The sequence below is a fragment of the Bufo bufo genome, chromosome 2 (genome assembly GCF_905171765.1).
Source record: "Bufo bufo chromosome 2, aBufBuf1.1, whole genome shotgun sequence".
NCBI classification, from domain to species: Eukaryota; Metazoa; Chordata; class Amphibia; order Anura; family Bufonidae; genus Bufo; species Bufo bufo.
This window is the reverse complement of record NC_053390.1, coordinates 391,808,597-391,832,566: the sequence shown is the minus strand read 5'-3', so window position 1 is coordinate 391,832,566 and position 23,970 is coordinate 391,808,597. Positions and strand designations below refer to the sequence as shown.

Here is a 23,970-nt window from a genome sequence, read left to right as displayed (position 1 = left end):
CTTTTCCTGATTATCGGTCATCATTATCATGAAACAGGACAACTCCTTTCCCGACCGCCAAACGTACATTTAAGTGGCAGCCAGGCATTTAAAAATTGTGTGTGCAGTGGGCACCATAGAAGCCGGGTTTTTGCTGTTTTAAACCTTTTAACCCTTCAGATACTGTGGTCAAATGTGACCATGGCATCTGGATGCCCTAAAACCCAGAAGTGCGTGCTTCTGGGTGTTTTCCCTGATTCCCCCCCCCCCCCGGCGGCGATCGTGGCAGCCCCTGTCCTCCTGTGTGGCAGAAGGCTGCTGCACATTAGTTTCTATAGAGCTCCATAGGAACATAGTAAAATTCTCATAGACCTCATGGGCAACACCCGTACTACTAAAATAAAAAAATATTTGTCCCATACGGCAAATGGTAAAACTGAAAAAAAGTCAAAATGGCCGGTTTGCCGTTTTTTGGTCGCTTCACCTCCCATTAAAAATTAAAAAGCAGTGATGGTCAGTTCGCAGTGTCCGCCAGCGAACCGGGGGCCTTCATCGGGCTGTTCTCGGAACTGCCTGCTCCCGGTGACTGCATTTGATTTCAGATTGGCTCCCAGCTCAGGAACAGGTAAGGGCTTACCTGTGCATCGTCGGACGGGTTAGTCAAGATGGCAGCCCGCATGTGTTCAAAAAGTCATACACACCCCGAAATGGTATCATTGAAAAGTACAGACCACCCCGCAAAACATGAGCTCTCACACATCTCCGTACACATAACTACAAAAAAGTTAGAGGGGTCAGAATATGGTTATTTTTTTTTCCAGTATTAAAACACAGGAAAAACTATACATATGTGGTATCACCGTAATCGTACGGACCTGGAGAATAAATGTAACAGGTCAGTTTTACCACATAGGAAATGGTGTAAACCCCCCACCCCACACCCATAAAACTGTGGCAGAATGGTGCTTAATTCCACCCCATTTGGAATTTTTTCCCCTCTTTTTCCACGTTTTATGCAACCGTCATGGAGACATTAGAAAGTGCATCTTGTCCCACTAAAAACAAGCCCTCATTCAGCTATGTGAATGAAAAAATAGAAAATTATAGCTTTGGGAAGGCTGGGAGTAAAAAACTAACAAAAATGAATAATTATTTTTTTAACTTTCCCGGTCTTTAGTAATTTTATTTTGAAGCTGGAGTACGTTTCTACCGACTCAGACTCCATCTCCATCCAAAATGGCCTCCAGCTCTGACCCCACATCCTGCTTACTGGGTTTGTGTGGTGCCACAGTGGACATAATGGATTGTATCATTATCCAGAGCTACCACTAATGAGGTGGAATGAAGATGAGAGCTCCAGTTAGTGTACCTTTTATTCTGGTCCGATGTGTGTGAAGAGGACATATTCAGCTGGAGATGGGTCATTACAGCCACAGTCAGTACACTTCAGCTTTATGCCTGTTAATGGTGAACCCGAGAGTGGCGCATCTTCTAGACTGGAGCATGGCAGTACACAATTTACAGCTCACAGCTATGCCTGCTAGTAATTTCTTCTACATCAGCGATATAGTTTCGTTCCCCCCATTTATCTGCTGGACTAAGAGGTTTGCTGATCTACTGTACTATCCCTTATGCCATGCAGTGAAATGCTCGCTTTCTTTGCAGCCCCAGCCGAGTGGTTGCAGGTTGATTTGATCTGTTTGAAGGTGGAAGCCATTTTACCAAGGATGGCTTTTTAGCTTTTCCATAATTGTCTTTTTTTCATTTTTATTCTGATTTTAGACAGTTTAACCCATTCATATAAACGTTCATATTCCTTTGTGAGCAGTTCTGAAAACGTTCCTTCCTTATCATTTTCCGCTCGTTAGTTGCATTTACATGTTACACAGTTTTATTGATTGTTGGCAGCATATCCCTCTTTACACAGGGCGAGGTGCTGCTGACTGCTTTGTATAAAACATACTGTCACCCTATGAATGAGCGTTTGCTCATTCGATGCACAATGGGCAGCACCTTTACCCGGGGCAGCTATTGAGAATATTCAGAATAAGCCTTTACATCGGTGCTCATCCTCAATAGTTGTCCCAATATATGTATCCAGTAAGTCTACTTAAAGGGTTGGATCCCTCCTTTGGATGTCAGAGTTGCTCCCTTTATGTTTGCTCTATGAGAAATTCTCATGAAGAGGATTGATTTTTATCCACTGATGTATTCTATTGAGTGACCCCAAGCAGAGATCTTGAAAATTGTGAAAAACTGCTGCAGAAAATCCAGTAAGATTCATTACACATACAAATAATACACCTCAGTGATGTGTATACACTTGTATGCAGCTTCTGATGTGCTGCAGTTTTTAAGATCTCTGCTTCTACTCATTCACTATTTTTCCTGGTCTTGTGGTGATCACATAGGTGCATGACTTGTTAGTAACAAGGCCTGCACTGCCGTGGTTATCACAGGAAGAGGACAGATTTGTATCCACTGATGTATTCTATCTGAAATCTTGAAAATTGGGAAAAACTGGTGCAGAAAATGTATTGGAATTTTTTTTCATTATGCAAGGAGTAAGCTTTATTAAAGGGGTTGTCTCACTTCAGCAAATGACATTTATCATGTAGACAAAGTTAATACAAGCCACTTAGAAATGTATTGTGATTGTCCATATTGCCTCCTTTGATGGCTAGATTCATTCTTCCTTCACATTATGCACTGCTCGTTTCCATGGTTACGACCACCCTGCAATCCATCAGTGGTGGCTGTGGTTGCACATTATAAGAGAGAGCGCCAGCCTATGCGTCCTCCCTTGGTTCCAGCCACCAGAGAGTTTGGTGTTTTTTCCTGTATTACGCAATCATGTCCACCACTGCTGGATTGCAGGGTGGTCTGTAACCATGTAAACGAGCAGTGTATAATGTGATGGAAAAATGAATCCAGCCAGCAAAGGAGGCAATATGAACACACCCAATACATTAGTAAGTGTCTTGTATTCTCTTTCTCTACATGATAAATGCTATTTGCTGAAGTGAGACAACCCCTTTAAGTTTACTTGCTGACGTGTGATACCACCAGAAAGAAATGATTAGCTGTGCTCACAAATCTTCCAGACTAGCTGCAGGCCATGATGTCTTGATTGACTATGTTCTTATCTTCCTGTATAACGTACATGCAGCTAAAAAGGAAGACATGAGCATATCCAGTTGAGACATCAGTGGAAGAGCCCCCAGCAAGTCAGGTGTTCATGTGAGCACAGCCCGGATTGCAGAATTGGTGGCACCACAGAATTGTAAGTAGTTGTGAAACTATCTTAGGGCTGTATGAGACAGTCCAATTTAACAGGCGGTTGTCAGGAAGGAAGTGTTCCTTCCCGGCAATCTGCTGCTCACTAGTGGAGGAGACCACTGCTATTACATGCAGCAATCTTCTCCTCAGTATGGGGAGGAGCTATAGTTATGCCATCGCTCTTCCCTTTACTGACTCATTGTTTACTGGCAGCAAATCGTGATTGGAGACCATGATCTGCCACCTGCAAACGATGATTTTTTTTAACCTGTCAAAAAAAAGATTTGCATTACCCGATGAAGGAGTGTTTGCACGGTTCATCAGGCATTCGGCTGGCCGTGTTACTACGAATGTTAGCGATCATCTCTTTGAAAATTTGTAGGTGTAATATAGGGTTTAGTATTTAGTCAAGACCCTGAGAGCCACAGAAGTGGCTCAGATAAGATTGAGAAGAATGGTGCATTCTAGGTGAAGATGGAGCAAACTGTGTATTTAAATAGATTTCTGTTTTCTTTTTAGGAACCCCCCACATCCATTTATCACCATGCTCGAAAACAGACCTAGCTGTTGGGCCCGTCCTTTTTGCAGCAGAATCTCTGCTATGTCTCCACTCTCTTCACACTGGTAATATCATCTGAAACCACACTTGTTATATGTGTTGAAAGTTTTTGAATCCGTTTCCTTTAAACACAGTCTCCCACTGCATCCTGTGATATTATCGCAGGGGTCCAGGAAGAAAAAATTGCATTCGATTTTGTGATCAACCAGGTGATTGTTGGTAGGAAAGCGTTCCTTCCCGGCAATTGCTTGCTTGACAGGAGCGCCCTCCTCCACAGTAGGGGAAGGAGTGATTGCTAATGCCATCGCTCATCCCCATACTGCATCATTGTTTGCCAGCAGCAGATTTGCTTCTGGCAAACGTTGATTTTTAGGCCTGCTTGATTTTTGAGTTTGCTCATTTATCGGGTAATTGGCGGCAGTAGTACACTGCCAGATCATTGCTAACGAGCGACTGTACGAGCACTCGTTAGCTATAATCTGGACGACCATCAGCCAGTTTAATATAATTAATTAATATTTAGGTTACTGGCTATATTGTTCCTGATCATTGTCCTCTTGTTATCTGAATTTACATGCAGTAGTAGTCACTGCTGTATGAGGATAAATGACCGTTAGTACGCTTGTTTATCCCCACACAGTTTAATTGTTTATTGGCAGCACGTCCCTGCTTACACAGGGCAATGTTTTGCTAGCAAGCAATTTTTCTTGTGCTGCATAAATGATCAGATCACCTGCCTTTTGGTCATTAGTCGGTTGATCTCCAGCACATTTACACAGGCCAGTTATCGGGAATGAGTGCTTATGTGAAGATTTGTTCCCAATAATTGGACTGTTCATCTGCCCATATGTAAAATGGGCCTTAAATGTCTACCTGGCTAACCTGTAAGTCAACAAACCAGTATTCTTTCTGTAGACAGTACTGTTTAATAGGGGACACCTAAACTCTTTAAAATGATAAAATTCTGCTACTAGGTGACGATAACGAAGTTACAGAATTCCTTTTTTGTTTTTCAAGTGGATCTGCCAACTTAAGATGTTGCACTATATAAGAGCAGCATATTATAGAAACAGGTCTGTACAGTTATTAGCCAGAATGGTGCAAAATGTTGGTACCATTTTGCCAATAACAATGCATAAAGATTACACAGAGTCTAGCTATATCATAGCTGGGAGCTCCTCCCGCCCATTAGGCAGTGATTCACAAGCTGCTGTGTATAAATGCATACACAACCTGTCAGTCAGCCCTCAAGGACCTGGGCGAGGCAAGGAGAGTGCTCTCCTCTTCGATATACCGGACCAGTGCGTTCTTTCAGTGCTGTTAGTAGCGAGACAGTACTACATTTTGGCTTCTAGTAGTACGCCCCTGTAGCTATAATGTGGTGCCTTTTGTATAGCGCAGCGCTTTAAGTAAGCTGACAGATTCACTTTAAATTAAATTCATTGCATAAGTTGAATGCTCCCTTATGGATAGCAGTAACATAATATGCAAAGGCTGAAAAAAGACATTTGTCCATCCAGTTTCGGCCTGTCATCCTGCAAGTTGATCCAGAGGAAGACCAAAAAAAAAAACTGTGAAGTAGAAGCCAATTTTCCTTATTTTAGGGGGAAAAAATTCCTTCCCGACTCCAATTCAGAAATTTTAACACCATTTGCCATTTAACTCTTGTGGAACACCTAAAGGGTTAACAAAGTTTGTAAAATCAGTTTTGAATACCTTGAAGGGTGTAGTTTATAGAATGGGGTCATTTTTGGGTGGTTTCTATTATGTAAGCCTCACAAAGTGACTTCAGACCTGAACTGGTCCCTAAAAATTGGGTTTTTGAAAATTTCTAAATTTTTTCCAGATTTGCTTCTAAACTTCTAAGCCTTGTAACATCCCCAAAAAAATAAAATATCATTCCCAAAATGATCCAAACATGAAGTAGACATAAGGGGAATGTAAAGTAATAACTATTTTTGGAGGTATTACTATGTATCATAGAAGTAGAGAAATTAAAACTTGGAAATTAGCATTTTTTTTTTACACATTTTGGGTAAATTTGGAATTTTTTTTTTATAAATAAAAATGAATTTTTTTTACTTCATTTTACCAGTGTCATGAAGTACAATATGTGACCAAAAAGCAATCTCAGAATGGCCTGGATAAGTCAAAGCGTTTTAAAGTTATCAGCACTTAAACTTGTGCTCTCTTCCTGCTGCAACCCGATACTTCTCGGTCTTGCGATTGATGTCACAGGAAGTCGGGTGCACTCCACATGCATTCCAGCAAAGATTTCGGTATGTGTGACACGCACAGAGGGGGCAGAGTTTAATTTTGGCGAGCGGCTTCAAGGCGGAATCTCCCTCTGATCTTAGATCTGCAGCTAAGGAGTATTTAAAGGGACTAAGGTATTACAGAGGCCTAGCAGTATTCTGAACTGGGACAAGCCAGATGGAGACCTCTCGGGGGCCTACTGTTGTAAGTTACTCTTACTTGGGGGGATGCTGTATAGTTTTACCTATTCTAACCCCCTTGTTACCTCTGTCCGCTTCTCTCCCTGTGTGCATGCAGAGCGATAAAGATAGCGCTCAGAGAGCTAAAGCAAATCCTAGAGTTAGGAAGTGTGTGATATGTTCGGTAAAATTGCCAGAGCCTTGTAATAAGAAGCTCTGCAAAAAATGTACTGCCAATATGGCAAAAGATTTGGTTACCTCTATTAGGGAAGAGTTAAGGGATGTAATCAGAGAAGAAATGCGTTCTGCCCTATCTGAAAATCCCGTGGCTGTTCCTGGTCCTGCTACATCCAAGCGTAGAGACCCTAAAATGGCCTGCTCAGATTTTTCCGACTCAGAACAAGCCTCTGAGTTAGAGAGTCAAGATTCAATTGATTCCTCTGGGTCTGATATGGAATTCAAAAGTTTTCTTTTTTCCTCTGAGGATACGAAAGAATTGATAAAAGAGGTCAGAGCGACCATTAACCTCTCAGATAAGAAGGTTCAAAGGTCAGTCCAAGATGAGATGTTTAGTGGACTGGAACAAAGGAAAAAGAGTTTTTCCAGTCCATAAAAACACGCATGAATTGATAAAAAGGGAATGGAAGGCTCCAGATAGGAAGCTATTTATTCCAAAAACAATCAGACGTACACTTCCCTTTAGTGAAGAGGACGAAGCATTGTTAACCTCCTGTCCAAAAGTGGATGTGTCCCTTTCAAAATTAGTTAAAGGATCTAATGCACTTCCTTTTAAAGACATGGGGTCCTTAACCTGTTGGGGACGCATGACCTACCGATACGTCATGATGCCCTGGTACTTAAGGACACATGACGTACCGGTACGTCATGTGTATTTACGATCCTCAGCGCGCGGTGATCGCAACTGAGTGCCTGCTGAAATCGTTTGCTGTGTTTCCGTGTTATTCGGGTCTCTGGTGACCCGATAACCCGAAATAGGATGGTGGTCGGTGGTGTGATAATACACCACCAATCACCATCCTGCGATCCTGAGAGGTGATGGTGACAACACCTCTCAGGATCTCTTGCTTTTGGCTGCGCGGGCAGGAGTTAAATCCCCCCCAGCTTTCCTCTCCTCCTCCATTCTGTGTCCGGGAGCGAGGAGAGCGAGCAGCCTGCGTCGGAACTGTGCCCAGCACCCCCCTTCTGACCGTCCACAGTGCCATCTGGCACTGAAAGGTACTTTAAGGACAGGTTAGGGAAAGGTCAGGTTAGGCAGGGATATTCAGGGAAAGTTTAGGGGGAAAAAAAATAAGTTTCACTGTTGCATCACCCTGATCGGGTGTCTGGGGTCCACAGCACAGCAGTGTGACCCTAGACCCCCAAGGGGTACTGCAGCTTGCCCCCCTGACCCCCCCCACGTATTTTTTGGGGCGCAAGCATTTTTTTATTTTATTTTTGCGTATGCTGACTGTGGCTGTCACTCTTAGCGTCTGGCCACTGTTGGAGCATCGCCCACCCCACCGCTGATCAGCTTCGGACGGCTGATCAGTGAGTATGAATCTTTTTATTTTATTTTTTTGCCTTTTTTGGGGTTTTTACTTTTTTTTTTTTATTTCTTTTTTTTTTTCTGTTAGGTTTAGGACAAAGTCCACGAACACACACGCACACTAAATAAAGTTTTCCACACACACACACACACACACACTCCCCTACGGCCCTCTGGATGTTCTCGGCCGAAGAGGCAACCGCCCAGCTTGCCTCCGACTCCAAGAGCCCCAGTGAGGATGAGGATGACCCCACTTTCTTCTTGTCATCCGCGTCCTCTTTATCATCTAGCAATGATGATGAGCCCCCAAGGCGGCGGAGACGCCGCCAGGCGGTGCAAGGGGACTGCCATGCCAGGGACCCTGTGGCCCACACTAGTACGAGCAGCTCTGGGGCTCGTACTAGTTTTTCAGCCCACCAGATAAGTCCACCTGAGCCCCCTACCGGTGAACTTGCATGGTGTTCCCCAAGAGGATTTTGAGCCTGTGATTCCTGATTTTGTTGGCCAAGCAGGAATCCAAATTTCCACAGTGGGCTTCACTGAATATGACTATTTTAGTCTCTTTTTTTCAGTGACCACTTGGTCACTCATGGTAGAGCAAACCATGAGTGAGACCACGTGAATCTCATGGTAGAGAAAACTAACTTGTACGCCCAAGGTATTCAAAACTGATTTTTACAAACTTAGTTAACCCTTTAGGTGTTCCACAAGAGTTATTGGCAAATGGAGATGAAATTTCAGAATTTAAATTTTTTGTAACCTTGCCTCACAAAAATGTAATTTAGAGCAACCCAAAATCATATGTACCCTAAAAATAGTCCCAATAAAAACTGCGTCTTATCCGTAGTTTCCAAAATGGGGTCAATTTTTTTGGAGTTTCTACTCTTGGGGTGCATCAGGGGGGCTTCAAATGGGACATGGCGTAAATAAACCAGTCCATCAAAATCTGCCTTCCAAAAACCATATGGCTGCTTTCTGCATATTCATTAGCACTAAAAAATACCTGAAGGTGCGTTATGTAAATGTCTTATTGTTAGCTCCAGGAGACCAGGGGATGGTTATTTAGAGGGAAATGCTCGCTATGTTCGGCACTACATGCCTGGGTTTGTTACTATTGGCTTCATTTCCCTTGTCAGAGACTTCACATATGCACCTAACAGTGACAGCAGGAGTAGTGTACACAGCCGGGGGATAACAAGGAGGGGCCCTGAAAGCTACTGCCGTGTTATTGTCACAAGCTGCCAAAATCAACTTCACATATATTGTGCAAATTGGCACAATCTACAAAGCCGCCTGTGAGCTGTCTTGGAATCATACTCCTCTGCATGACAGCATGTGAAATATTAGCGCTGAGTAATGTTGAGGACTTGAGAGCTGCTAAAAGGTTACACATCAATCAAGATAAATTCTAAATTACATGCGTTTTCTCCTAATGTATTTGTTGATAGAGCTGGTGATGAAGGTGAGTTGCGGTCTTATAATTTTCAGCAAATGCACTGCGATGCTTTGTTTGAATGTATTTGAATTAAAGTGGGTCTGTTAGCTGAAATTGGCTGCCTTTATGTATGGGCAGTGTGTTTCAGTGCAGGGACTGTACACCTGTGCAAAATTGCACAGAAAATTTGTGCACCATTTGACTAATAGGAGTGATTGAAGAACCGGCGGGCTTGAGTTATGAGTGCACTGTATTCAGGATCTCGCCTTTTTTTGCCGGTGACTATTGTGCTGCTGTGTATATTCAGTTTTCTGCCACAGATCGGCCAGTGGATTTATACGTGACTTAGCTCCATTGTAGTTCTCGCGGTTTAATCAACATTAGTAACGTACTGTGGACTTTAAAGGGGTTATCCAAGACCTATAATGCCCCCCCACCCCCCCCATCATATGTCCGGGCCCTCACACAGATATTACTTACCTCGCTCCCCGGCATCCGCGGTCGCTTATGATGTCGCTGCATCTCCCTATCATGGGGAAGAAAACATCCGGCGTTGGGAGGGGGTAGCCAATAGCAGGCCTCGATGGTTCGAGCCTCTCTAGCGTCACCCTCAGTGCTAGGGAGGCTCGTTCCCGTTGCGGCCTTCTTTTGGCTGCCCCAAACCTCCCCCCACCCCCGCGATGAGGAGATGCAGCGGCGCCCCTGCCGGCATCAGAAGCAACGCAGGTGTCGGGGAGCAAGGTAAGTACTGTCTGTGTGAGGGGCCCGGGCATATGGGGGGGCATTAGAGGTCTTGGATAACACCTTTAATATCTGCAGTGCGTTCATTACATTGTTGGATTCCTAAAAATAATGTTATTATATCTTATGCCTGTCAGTGTTACCATAACAGGCAACCACTTTCTTTCAGCCGTTTCTTCAAAGTACCGCTCTACTTGCTGGTAGAGAGCTCATTTACATATTATAAAAGTCCGTTTTTTTTAAGAAACTGCTGAAGGAAAGTGAGTAAGAGCATTATATATTCATATATCGCAGTATAAGGAATTTAACTAGCCCAAAGAAAAATAATGACTTTAGTGGGGTGACAGAAGCCCTTTAAGTTCCTGAAGTCCAGGAGGCGGTCCTATCAGTGACTGACAGTGATCTCTGTATACACAGTCATAGTGGGAAGCCTGGCAATCACTGATAGGACCGCCTCCTGGACTTCAAAGCCCAGAATGAGCACAGATATGAATGAATAAATTACAGCGTATACTAAATCTTTGCCTATAAAACTATATATCAATCTGCTCAGCTTCTCTTGCTCTATAACATTTTGTAGCTCAGACACCATGTTCAACATGACAGGTTCCCTTTAACATTTGTCATCTTGGCCTTCATTTCCCATAATACAGTGACACCTTAAGTTACAATGGCTCCAGGTTACAATACTTTGAACATACTGTTTCTTGGGCCATCATAACTTGAAACAGTGCTAAACGGTGGTAACATTTATCCCCTCAACATGGTTATTTTTGTTTTTTAAGCGATTTTTGGGTTGTCCCAGAAATATATTGTTAGGTACTGTTTTTGAAAATCTGGCAAACCGTTTTATAGATGCTGTCATAACTGGAAATCCAACATCTAGAGCAAGATAAGCTGGAAGTGAGTGCTTACCTGTAGAATATTAAAGTTCTCCACGCGTTTTTAATAACGTTGCTTTTCTCGTAGCTCACAATAACGATCCATTCATTTAACTTTGTATATTCTTTCAGGGATGACCCATCTACTATTAACATGCTGACACCTTTTCTGAGATACTTGTTTTGCGAGCCTTCACAAGTTCAGGAGTTGTGTGCCTTCCGATTGGGCATAAGGAAAGCTTTACTTCATTCAGATCCAAGTTTCCATTAAAGCTAGCAGGCCATTAGCTGCAGAAAGAACAAGTCGTCCGCCTGTTATTTGATTTAATAGGCTACATGCAGGTAAGTGGCTACTTTGTTTTTCTGACTGTAGATGGATAATCTGTGGCATATTACTTCATGATCATTCTGAATCTCTGCACATTCATCTCTGTGTAACTTAGGTTAAATGAGGTCAATCATTAAAAGGGAATCAGTCAGCCTACCTCGAAGATAGAGGACCTCCGCTAAAGGAGGACTAGAAATCTCCTTTCTTCATTTAACATAGCTGTGCCGATTCTTTCACAAGGCTTTTTGTAATTTAATCTTCATCCCTGAGTAGTTTCACGTGCTGGAGGTAGTAATGGATAACACACTTGGAACGTAGCTGGTGTGATTTCATCTTGTGCATGATCTTTCTTCAGCTTAATGCAGACTGCCTTTACAGAGTGTGAAAAGTGTGGAGGTCTCTTGGTGTTTACTTTCCATGGAACTTTTCTTCTTCTGTGGCTGTGCAAGAGTTAATGTTTTTTTAGATGAAGGGGGGTGTTGGGTAAAGAGTGCATAGCATCGAGTCCTGATTTCCCCAGCAGAGCAGCTGGTCCCAGACTGAGCAGATCAACTTGGAAGGCAGGAGATCTTACCATGGAGCATATTGGTCCTGATGGTTGTCATTGCCAGACATATCTTTGTATCTTGACTGTTTCTACTTGAGTGCCAACTGCATAAGAAATCTGCGCAGCTTTAGACAAAGCGACCGTTTCATGGACAGTGACATCTGTGCAGTGTAAAAACTGGGGCACTCAAACACAATAAATATGAGCACCCTTGGCATGTAAGATGTGGCAATGTTAGTCCTTCCACGTTCAGCTGGTATGTAACTGATATGTTAACCTTTAGGATTATGCTCGCTGATATACTGAGATGATGTGATAATGCAAAAATGATAGCATTGTTAACAAGATTTTATGCGCCATGTCCCACCGAGAATTTTTTTTTTTCTTTAAATCAGCAGAAAAAAAAAAAAGTTGTACATCACCAATTTTCCGACACTTCCAAGGTCCCCCACTAGTTTTTACTTCCTGATCTCATTTGACAGAGAAAATGAGACCGCCTATCCATTCACTCGCTAATATTGATTAGCGCTGCAGCCAGTGATTAGCTGAACAGTCACATTTCTTGTTTCCGCCACAATCATGGGTTCGGATTCAATCAGGAATACATTTATCCATTCACCATTACTCACAGTAATGGCACATACACAGACTGAGAAAGTCTTGTGAGATGTATATAATAGTACTGTGCAAAAGTTTTAGGTTGGTGTGGAATAATTGCTGCGAAGTAGGAGTGCTTTAAAAAAAAAAAATTTTTTTTTATTTTTTTATCAAATAACAAAATACAAAGTGAATGAACAAAAGAGAACTCTAAGACCCCTTTCACACGAGCGAGTTTTCCGCACAGGTGCAATCCGTGACGTGAACGCCTAGCACCCGCACTGAATCCTGACCCATTCATTTCAATGGGTCTGTGTACATGAGCGTTTTTTTTTTTTTCATGCATCAGTTCTGCGTTGCGTGAAAAACGCAGCATGTTCCATATTCTGTGTTTTTCACACAGCCCTGGCCCTATAGAAGTAAATGGGGCTTCAGTGAAAAACGCATCGCATCCGGAAGCAAGTGCGGGTGCGATGCGTTTTTCACTGATGGTTGCTAAGAGATGTTGTTTCTAAACCTTCAGTTTTTTTAGCACGTGCGTGAAAAATGCATCAAAAAGTATTGCACCCGTGCGGAAAAAAAAAAACAAATGAACGCAATCGCTGACAAAACTGACTGAACTTGCTTGCAAAATGGTGCGAGTTTCACTGAACGCATCCGGAGCCAATCCGTATCGCTTGTGTGAAAGAGGCCTAAATCAAGTTATTATTTGGTATGCCATCCTTTGCCTTCATAACAGTATCAATTCTTTTAGGTTTGCTTTAACACAATCTTTGAAGGAACATGGCAGGGAGGTTCTAGTCATTTTGGAGAACGAACCACATAACTTCTGTGGATTTAGGCTTGTTCAAATCCTTCTGTTTCTTCATGTATTCCCATACAGACTGGGTGATGTTGAGATCATGGCTCTGTGGGGGCCATGTCAACACATTCAGGACTCCTTTTCTTCTTTATGCTGAAGATAGTTCATAATGACATGTTTGGGGTCGTTGTCCTGTTGCAGAATAAATTTTGAGCCAATCAGACACCTCCTTGATGGTACTGCATGATAGACAAGTATCTGTTGGACATTTTCCGATTTTGAAGGGAAGAAAACATGATGTGTCTTTCATCTGCTGCATTAAGTTTCCACTGTGTCTACAGTCTTCAGTGTTGCCAGTTTCTTTGTGCTTCTTCAAAAGAGCTTGAACAGCACATCTGGAAACATCAGTCTGCTTTGACACCTTGCCTGGGAGAGAGCTTGCCGATGCGATATAACTACCTTGTATTTTGTTTCCCTGCTCATTCTTGCCGTGGTGTGTGACCTGTGACATGAAACTGTCTTCCGTAACCTCACCTTTGTAGCAGAGTTTGGCTGTTCCTCACCCAATTTTAAGCCTCCTACTACTGTTTCTGTTTCAGGTAATGACTGTGTTTTAACCTACATATGAAGATTATTATTACCTGGTTAATCATACACCTGACTGTAATCCTACAAAATCCCTGACACTGTGCAAATGTACCTAGAACAAACTATGCTGTATTGAAGGCAAACGGTGGTTACACCTAATACTGATTTGATTTTAGATTTCTCTTTTGCTCATTCACTTTGCATTTTTCTAATTGATAAAAATAAACTATTAACACCTCTATTTTTGAAAGCATTCTTACTTTGCAGCATTTTTTCCACACCTGCCTAAAATATTTGCTCAGTACTGTGTGTGTGTGTATATTTATCCAAGGAAAACCGCAGCATTCCAATGGCTTGAATAAAAGTGCAAAAGGTTTACTCAACCATGTCTCAGCTGAAACATGGCTGAAAATACTTTTTGCACTTTTAGAAAAGCCATTTGAGTGCTAGAGTTTTCCTTGGATATTGTTGGGTTACCTAATTGGGATTAAAGGGGTTATCCAACCCCGATAATGTCCCCCGTATTGCCCGGGCCCCTCATGTAAGTTCGGGGCTCGTTGCTCCTGATGCCCGCATGGCCGTCGCTGCATCTCCCTGTTGCGCATATCAAAACGTTTGGTGGTGGTGGGGGTAATTGATTTGGGATAGCCAATGGCAGGCCATGACGGGGATAAGCCTCCCCAGCATCACAGGTGACGCTAGGGAGGATCGTCTCTGTTGCAGCCTGCTATTGGCTGTCCACCCCCAACACCAGATGTTTTAATCCGCACGACGGAGGCATGCAGCGGTGGCTGTGCGGTGATCAGTAGTGACAGTGGGTAAGTATAACCTACATGAGGGGCCCAAGCATAGGGAGGAGATTATAGGGGTTGGATAACCCCTTCAAGTATGTTGGCACCCTGTTTTATTTGACATTTTGGAGAGTTCTGGATGGTTTTCTTTCTCTCTCTACTATGCCCCTCAAAACTGGTAAACACTAGCTGCAATAATGTGTAATGTAGCCCACAACCTGCTGTGATCACAAAGTGCTATAATAACCACCTGCAAAAACACCATGGATCATGGGCTTAATAGTTTCCAATAATAAAAATAGCAGGTAAGTAAGCTAAGGGACTCAGGTCTAAGTTACTACTTAAAATACCATCTGTAGTTTTGTGAGGCGCCCTGGATGAGAGGTGGAGGCATTCAGCAGATGTGAAATGTCAGAGGCATCACAGACAGATTTCATCAAGCAGCGGTGATTTCTCGTAACAACTGCACAGGCTCTTCTTCCCTTCTTGCACTTGTTTTACATATCTGTGAACTTCATTATCCAAGGCTTACCATCTGGCCTCCAGTGTGTGTGTGTGTGTGTGTGTGTGTGTGTGTGTGTATATGTATATGTATATATATATATATATATATATATATATATATATATATATACACAGTACAGACCAAAAGTTTGGACACACCTTCTCATTCAAAGAGTTTTCTTTATTTTCATGACTATGAAGAAATCAAAACTATGAATTAACACATGTGGAATTATATACATAACAAACAAGTGTGAAACAACTGAAAATATGTCATATTCTAGGTTCTTCAAAGTAGCCACCTTTTGCTTTGATTACTGCTTTGCACACTCTTGGCATTCTCTTGATGAGCTTCAAGAGGTAGTCCCCTGAAATGGTCTTCCAACAGTCTTGAAGGAGTTCCCAGAGATGCTTAGCACTTGTTGGCCCTTTTGCCTTCACTCTGCAGTCCAGCTTACGCCAAACCATCTCGATTGGGTTCAGGTCCGATGACTGTGGAGGCCAGGTCATCTGGCGCAGCACCCCATCACTCTCCTTCATGGTCAAATAGCCCTTACTTTCAAAGTTTTCCCAATTTTTCGGCTGACTGACTGACCTTCATTTCTTAAAGTAATGATGGCCACTCGTTTTTCTTTACTTAGCTGCTTTTTTCTTGCCATAATACAAATTCTAACAGTCTATTCAGTAGGATTATCAGCTGTGTATCCACCTGACTTCTCCTCAACGCAACTGATGGTCCCAACCCCATTTATAAGGCAAGAAATCCCACTTATTAAACCTGACAGGGCACACCTGTGAAGTGAAAACCATTTCAGGGGACTACCTCTTGAAGCTCATCAAGAGAATGCCAAGAGTGTGCAAAGCAGTAATCAAAGCAAAAGGTGGCTACTTTGAAGAACCTAGAATATGACATATTTTCAGTTGTTTCACACTTATTTGTTATGTATATAATTCCACATGTGTTAATTCATAGTTTTGATGCCTTCAGTGTGAATCTACAATTTTCATAGTCATGAAAATAAAGAAAACTCTTTGAATGAGAAGGTGTGTCCAAACTTTTGGTCTGTACTGTATATATATATAAAAATGTATTTCTGTCTGGACGTTCATTATGCACGACCAAACGACTGGACTGATCTTCACCAAATTTGGCACACAGGTACATCAGATGTCTGGGAAGGTTTTAGACATGGTCTTAGCTCTCTAGGACGTACCGTTCCTGAAATATTCCCAAAAAATAACCCACATTAGCCAATACAAGCCTGCAAGTCTTTCTCTTCAAATCCCAACTGCTATAAACACAGTTTTACTCCAGGTTTCCATAGCAACCCAGCCATTTTTCTTTACTGTTTAAAGAGGTGGGCACAGTGGAGGTCACTGTTATTAAATGGGCGGGCACTGTGGAGGTCACTGTTAAAGGGGCGGGCACTATGAAAGTCACTGTTAAAGGGGCGGTCATTGGGGAGGTCACTGTTAAGGGGACAGGGACCACTATTAAAGGGGCAACTGCTGTGGAGGTCACTGTTAAGGCAGCGGGGTACTGTGGAGGTCACTGTTAAGGGGGTGGACACCTGAGGAAGTCACTGTCAAGGGAATAGGGTGCTGTGAAACTTACTGTTAAAGGGGTGGACTGCTGTGAAGGTCAAAGTTAAGGGGAAAGGCTGCTGTGGAAGTCCCATTTTAAAGTGGCGGAGCACAGTGGGGGGGGGGGGGGTCAGTGTTAAAGAGGTTCTTCAGTTTCTTTAAACAGATGATCTATCCTCTGGATAGATCATTAGCATCTGACCGGCGGGGGTCCGACACCTGGAACCCCTGCCGATCAGCTGTTTGAGAAGGCAGCGGCGCTTCAGTAGCACCGCGGCCTTCTCACTGTTTACCGCAGGCCCAGTGACGTCACGACTAGTATCAATGGCCTGGGTGCTACTAAGCTCCATTCACTTGAATGAAATCATTGTGAAAAACTTGTATAAATAAAAAAATTGTATACATATTTGGTATCGCCGCGTCCGTGACAACCTGCTCTATAAAAATACCACATGATCTAACCTGTCAGATGAATGTTGCAAATAAAAAACTAAAATAAAAAACAGTGCCAAAACAGCTATTTCTTGTTACCTTGCCTCACAAAAAGTGTAATATAGAGCAACCAAAAATCATGTACCCTAAACTAGTACCAACAAAACTGCCACCCTATCCCATAGTTTCTAAAATGGGGTCACTTTTTTGGAGTTTCTACTCTAGGGGTGCATCAGGGGGGCTTCAAATGGGACATGGTGTCAAAAAACCAGGCCAGTAAAATCTGCCTTCAAAAAACCGTATGGCATTCCTTTCCTTCTGTGCCCTTCCGTGTGCCCGTACAGCAGTTTACGACCACATATGGAGTGTTGCTGTAAACTACAGAATCAGGGCCATAAATATTGAGTTTTGTTTGGCTGTTAACCCTTGCTTTGTAACTGGAAAGAAATTATTAAAATGGAAAATCTGCCAAAAAAGTGAAATTTTGAAATTGTAAATCTATTTTCCATTAATTCTTGTAGAACACCTAAGGGGTTAACAAAGTTTGTAAAATCTGTTTTAAATACCTTGAGGGGTGTAGTTTCTAGAATGGGGTCATTTTTGGGTTGTTTCTATTATGTAAGCCTCACAAAGTGACTTCAGACCTGAACTGGTCCTTTTTAAAAAGTGGGTTTTTGAAAATTTCGGAAACATTTCAAGATTTGCTTCTAAACTTCTAAGCCTTGTAACATCCCCAAAAAATAAAATCATTCCCAAAATGATCCAAACATGAAGTAGACATATGGGGAATGTAAAGTAATAACTATTTTTGGAGGTATTACTATGTATTATAGAAGTAGAGAAATTGAAACTTAAAAATGTGCAAATTTTTGGTAAACATATTATTTTTTATTATTTAAAATATTTTTTACTTTTTTTTTACTCCATTTTACCAGTGTCATGAAGTACAATATGTGACGAAAAAACAATCTCAGAATGGCCTGGATAAGTAAAAGCGGTTTAAAGTTATTGACACATAAAGTGACACTGGTCAGATTTGAAAAAAATGGCCTGGTCCTTAAGGTGAAAATGAGCCCGTTCCATAAGGGGTTAAAGGGGCGGGCACTTTGGAGGTCGCCTTTATGGAGGCAAGGGCCACTATTAAAGGGTCAGCTACTGTGGAGGTCACTGTTAAGTCATCAGGGTACTGTGAGGTCACTGTAAGGGAGCTGGGTACTGTGAAGGTCACTGTTAAGGAAACTGGGCAGTCACTGTTAAAGGGACGGGTGCTGTGGAGGTCTCTGTTAAGGGGGAAGGGAACACTGGAGGTCACAGATAAGGGGATCTACCCCTATGGAGGTCAGTGTTAAGGGGTGGGGTGCTGTATAGGTCACTGTTAGGGCTCTTTCACACTTGCGTTGTTGTCTTCCGGCATAGAGTTCCGTCGTCGGGGCTCTATGCCGGAAGAATCCTGATCAGGATTATCCTAATGCATTCTGAATGGAGAGAAATCCGTTCAGGATGCATCAGGATGTCTTCAGTTCCGGAACGGAACGTTTTTTGGCCGGAGAAAATACCGCAGCATGCTGCGCTTTTTGCTCCGGCCAAAAATCCGGAACACTTGCCGCAAGGCCGGATCCGGAATTAATGCCCATTGAAAGGCATTGATCCGGATCCGGCCTTAAGCTAAACGTCGTTTCGGCGCATTGCCGCATCCGACATTTAGCTTTTTCAGAGTGGTTACCATGGCTGCCGGGACGCTAAAGTCCTGACAGCCATGGTAAAGTGTAGCGGGGAGCGGGGGAGCAGCATACTTACCGTCCGTGCGGCTCCCCGGGCGCTCCAGAGTGACGTCAGGGCGCCCCAAGCGCATGGATCATGTGATCACATGTGATCACGTCATCCATGCGCATGGGGCGCTCTGACGTCATTCTGGAGCGCCCCGGGAGCCGCACGGACTGTAAGTATACCGCTCCCCCGCTCCCCGCTCCTACTATGGCAACCAGGACTTTAATAGCGTCCTGGGTGCCATAGTAACACTGAAAGCATTTGGAAGACGGTTCCGTCTTCAAATGCTTTCAGTACACTTGCGTTTTTCCGGATCCGGAGTGTAATTCCGGCAAGTGGAGTACACGCCGGATCCGGACAACGCAAGTGTGAAAGAGGCCTTAAGGGAACGGGCCCCTGAGGAGGTCAATGTCAAGGGAGTGGGGTGCTGTGAAACTTGCTGTTAAAGGGGCGGGCTGGTGAAAAGGTGAAAGTTAAGGGAATGGGCCGCTGTGGAGGTTCCATTTTAAGGAGACAGGGCACTGTGGGAGTCTGTGTTAAGGGGTGGGGGTTTGTGGAGTTCACTGTTAAGTGGGTGGGGTACTGTAGATGTCAATGTTATGGGGGGTAATGTCGATATCTTTTAACGACGCACACAAATATTAAATGAAATATACCCGTGCGAATCCGGGTCCTTCTGCTAGTAATACAGTGTAGGTCAGGGGCGTACATAGAAATCACTGGGTCCCATAGCAAAAATCTGAATTGGGCCCCACTACCCACCATGGCCCCTCCCACTTCCTGACCCGGCTCCTCCCATGCCACACCACCATTAAATAAATTTATACATGACCTACTGAAACTGTTAGGGATAAACATTTTTATTTTATTATTAACCAACTTTTGTTGCAGTAACGTATAAAATGTACATGTATTTTCCAATAAGGATTTGTTCTGTTTGTTTGCGTTTTGATAGTGAAAAAAAAAAATCAGTTTTACTTTTTTGTCGCCATATTTGGACCCCTATAACTTTTTTGTAATTATGTATACGGAACTATATGGGGGCTCAAATTTTGCGGGGCGATCTGATCTTTCCATTGATACCATTCTGGGGTGTTTATGACTTTTTGATCACTTTATTTAAATTTATTGTGGAAAAGGAAGCGACCAAAAACAGCTAAGGCTTCTTTCACACTTGCGGCAGAGAACTGCCTGCCGGATGAGGCAACATGTATGCTAACTGATGGCATTAGTAAGACTGATCAGGATCCTGATCAGTCTTAAAAATGCCTGATCAGTCGAAAAAATGCATTGAAATGCCGGATCCGTCTTTCCGGTGTCATCCGGCAAAAACGGATCCGGCATTCATTTTTTCACCTTTTTTCAGTCTGCGTATGCGCATACCGGAAGGACGAATCCGGCATTCCGGTATTCTGAATGCCGGATCCGGCACTAATACATTCCTATGGGAAAAAATGCCGGATCCGGCATTCAGGCAAGTCTTCAGTTTTTTTAGCCGGAGATAAAACCATAGCATGCTACGGTTTTCTCTTTTGCCTGATCAGTCAAAACGACTGAACTGAAGACATCCTGATGCAAACTGAACGGATTACTCTCCATTCAGAATGCATGGGGACATACCTGATTAGTTATTTTCCGGTATAGAGCCCCTGTGACGGAACTCTATGCCGGAAAAGAAAAAACGCAAGTGTGAAAGTACCCTAATCCGCCTTTTGGACTCTTTTTTTCTGTTTTGCTGTTTGCCATATGGAAAATATTTTTTTTATATTTTCATACAATGGGCGTGTCACTTGCCAGAGTGGGCACAGGACAGTGGACATGGGGCGCAATATGTATGCCACACAACTGAGCGAGTGCAGGGCAGGAGCGCATACACATCACTCCTCCTGCCTCTGTCCACTGTGCTAAAGCCGGACGTAAGCCATCCCCCACATCTTAACCTCTTTACTACCTGCGCCATTTTGTCATCACTTCTCTTACCCCAAACCCCTTTAACTCCTTGCTGCTGATGCTGAGTGTGCACATATGTTTGTGTGTGTGTGTGTGTGTGGGGGGGGGGGGGTTTGGCTGGTTGGTGAAATATCATTTGGTGGCTATGTGCACACTCAGCATTAGCAGCAAGGAGTTAATATCCATCCAACCCCGCCTAATGCCCTCCAAAATGCCCAGGAAGGGGGGGGGGGGGGGGTTAGGAAGGAGTAGGTGTAGGAGGAAAGCACACTGTCCTCTATGAGCCCCCTAACCCCTAATGCTCCCCAAAAATCTCAGGACAGTCACAGTGTGCTTTCTTCCTTCTCCCCCATGGGCATTTTGGGGCTCATAGAGGACAACAGGACTCACTGGAGTGGGATTGAAGCATGTCCCACCCTGTCCTGGCTGTCCTCCTCCCCACCCCTCCTCTCTCTTGCTGCCTGGCCTGCCGCTGTGTCAGTGTCTGACAATCTGAGTATCCAGATGGATCTGACATATATTAGTGAGTGTCTGAGTGACATAACATACGGTACCTACTAGTCTCTGCTGACTGAGTCTGCTCTGACTCTCTCTCAGTCTCACTCGTCTCAGGCAGCCAGGGCCAGGCACTGCAGGCAGTGACACGGCAGGAGTCAGGACGAATGGTTCTGACTTACCTCAGGCCAGGGAAACAGGTGCTTCTGTTCTAACTTCTTCCTCCTTCGTCTCCTCAGCTCAGGCACACTGGCGACGGCCGACGTCTTCGAACCGATTCTCCCGCCTCCCTTGCGCCACTGGCCAATCAGCAGCTGCCTCAACAGAGTTGCCTTGTGCTGATTGGCCAGCGACTCGAGCGCTACATGCAGGCTGGTTTGATCCTGATTCCGCGTCAGCAGACTGTCAGGATCAGGTCAGGAGGTCAGGATCAGGTCAGACGGGGGGGGATTGCTTGGCGGCAAAGAAGAGTTGGGGCTGAAGATTCCTGAAAAAAAGCAGCTGCATAGCCGGCCCGCGTGTCGTGAGTGGGCGGGGCCAAATCGTGTGGGCGGGGCCTTCTCTGCGCTTCGGGGCCCCCAGTGCCGCGGGCCCCATAGCAATGGCGTGGTCTGCCTCTATGGGCGGTACGCCACTGGTGTAGGTAGGTAGGTGTGTGTGTGTGTGTGTGTATGTATATGTATATGTGTATATATATATATATATATATAATCTCTATCTATACAGTACAGACCAAAAGTTTGGACACACCTTCTCATTCAAAGAGTTTTCTTTATTTTCATGACTATGAAAATTGTAAATTCACACTGAAGGCATCAAAACTATGAATTAACACATGTGGAATTATATTCATAACAAACAAGTTTGAAACAACTGAAAATATGTCATTTTCTAGGTTCTTCAAAGTAGCCACCTTTTGCTTTGATTACTGCTTTGCACACTCTTGGCATTCTCTTGATGAGCTTCAAGAGGTAGTCCCCTGAAATGGTTTTCACTTCACAGGTGTGCCCTGTCAGGTTTAATAAGTGGGATTTCTTGCCTTATAAATGGGGTTGGGACCATCAGTTGCGTTGAGGAGAAGTCAGGTGGATACACAGCTGATAGTCCTACTGAATAGACTGTTAGAATTTGTATTATGGCAAGAAAAAAGCAGCTAAGTAAAGAAAAACGAGTGGCCATCATTACTTTAAGAAATGAAGGTCAGTCAGTCAGCCGAAAAATTGGGAAAACTTTGAAAGTAAGGGCTATTTGACCATGAAGGAGAGTGATGGTGTGCTGCGCCAGATGACCTGGCCTCCACAGTCACCGGACCTGAACCCAATCGAGATGGTTTGGGGTGAGCTGGACCGCAGAGTGAAGGCAAAAGGGCCAAAAAGTGCTAAGCATCTCTGGGAACTCCTTCAAGACTGTTGGAAGACCATTTCAGGGGACTACCTCTTGAAGCTCATCAAGAGAATGCCAAGAGTGTGCAAAGCAGTAATCAAAGCAAAACGTGGCTACTTTGAAGAATCTAGAATATGACATATTTTCAGTTGTTTCACAATTGTTTGTTATGAATATAATTCCACATGTGTTAATTCATAGTTTTGATGCCTTCATAGTCATGAAAATAAAGAAAACTCTTTGAATGAGAAGGTGTGTCCAAACTTTTGGTCTGTACTGTATATAAAAAAAATGGGTTTCTGTCTGTCTAGACGTTCTTTATACGCGACCAAACAACTAGACCGATCTTCACGAAATTTGGCACACAGGTACATCAGGTGTCCGGGAAGGTTTTAGATCTGGTCTCCGCTCTTTAGGACGTACCGTTTGTGAGATATTCCCCAAAAATGATCCACATAAGCCAATTCAAGCCTGCAAGTCTTTCTCTTCAAATCCCAACTGCCATAAACACAGTTTTACACCAGTTTCCATAACAACCCAGACATTTTTATTTACTGCTTAAAGGGGCGGACACTGTGGAGGTCACTGTTTTTAAAGGAAGCGGGCACAGTGGAGGTCACTGTTATTAAAGGGGCGGGCACTATGAAGGTCCCTGTTAAAGGGGCGGGCAGTATGAAAGTTACTGTTAAAGGGGCGGTCACTGTAAAAGTCACCGTTAAAGGGGCAGTCCCTGTTAAAGGGACGGCCACTGTAAAGGTCCCTGTTAAAGGAATGGCCCCTGTGAAAGTCACTGTTAAAGGGGAGGTCACTTGGAAAGTCCCTGTTAAAGGGGAGGTCACTTGGAAAGTCACTGTGAAAATCACTTTTAAAGGGGCGGGCACTGTGGAAGTCTCCGTTAAAGAGGCGGACAATGTGGAAGTCACTGTTAAATGGGCGACCACTATGAAGGTCACTGTTAAAGTGATGGTCAATGCTAAAAGGGCGGTCACTGTTAAAGGGGCGGGTATTCTGGAGGTCATTGTTAAAGGGGCGAGTACTGTAGAGGTAACTGTTATGGGGGTAACTGTCGATATCTTTTTACGACGCACGAAAACATAAAATGAAATATACCCATGCGAATCTGGGTCCTTCTGCTAGTACTTTATAACTGTTGGAGCTCCCTTGATAAAACTCTGCTCCTACAGCACTAGGGTTGCAAAGAGCTTTTTTTCCCCCAAAGCTCCTGTCTAACTATATAGCAAATTTGTATCTAGTGATCCCCCTAGTCATTATTATTTAAGTCTCCTGAATTGCTCTTAGGCCTCTTTCACACTTGCGTTGTCCGGATCCGGCGTGTACTCCACTTGC

The 23,970-nt window shown here is 43.6% G+C and overlaps 1 protein-coding gene across 1 annotated transcript in view; it reads left to right on the top strand.

The window, feature by feature from the left end:
- FOCAD (focadhesin) overlaps window positions 1–23,970 on the top strand; it is a 246,965-nt gene that overhangs the window by 42,760 nt on the left and 180,235 nt on the right. The window contains exons 5-7 of the mRNA XM_040417224.1: window positions 3,778–3,882; window positions 10,988–11,115; window positions 11,154–11,197. Of these exons, the coding sequence (XP_040273158.1) occupies window positions 3,778–3,882; window positions 10,988–11,115; window positions 11,154–11,197 (277 nt within the window). The remainder of the gene's footprint in view (window positions 1–3,777; window positions 3,883–10,987; window positions 11,116–11,153; window positions 11,198–23,970) is intronic.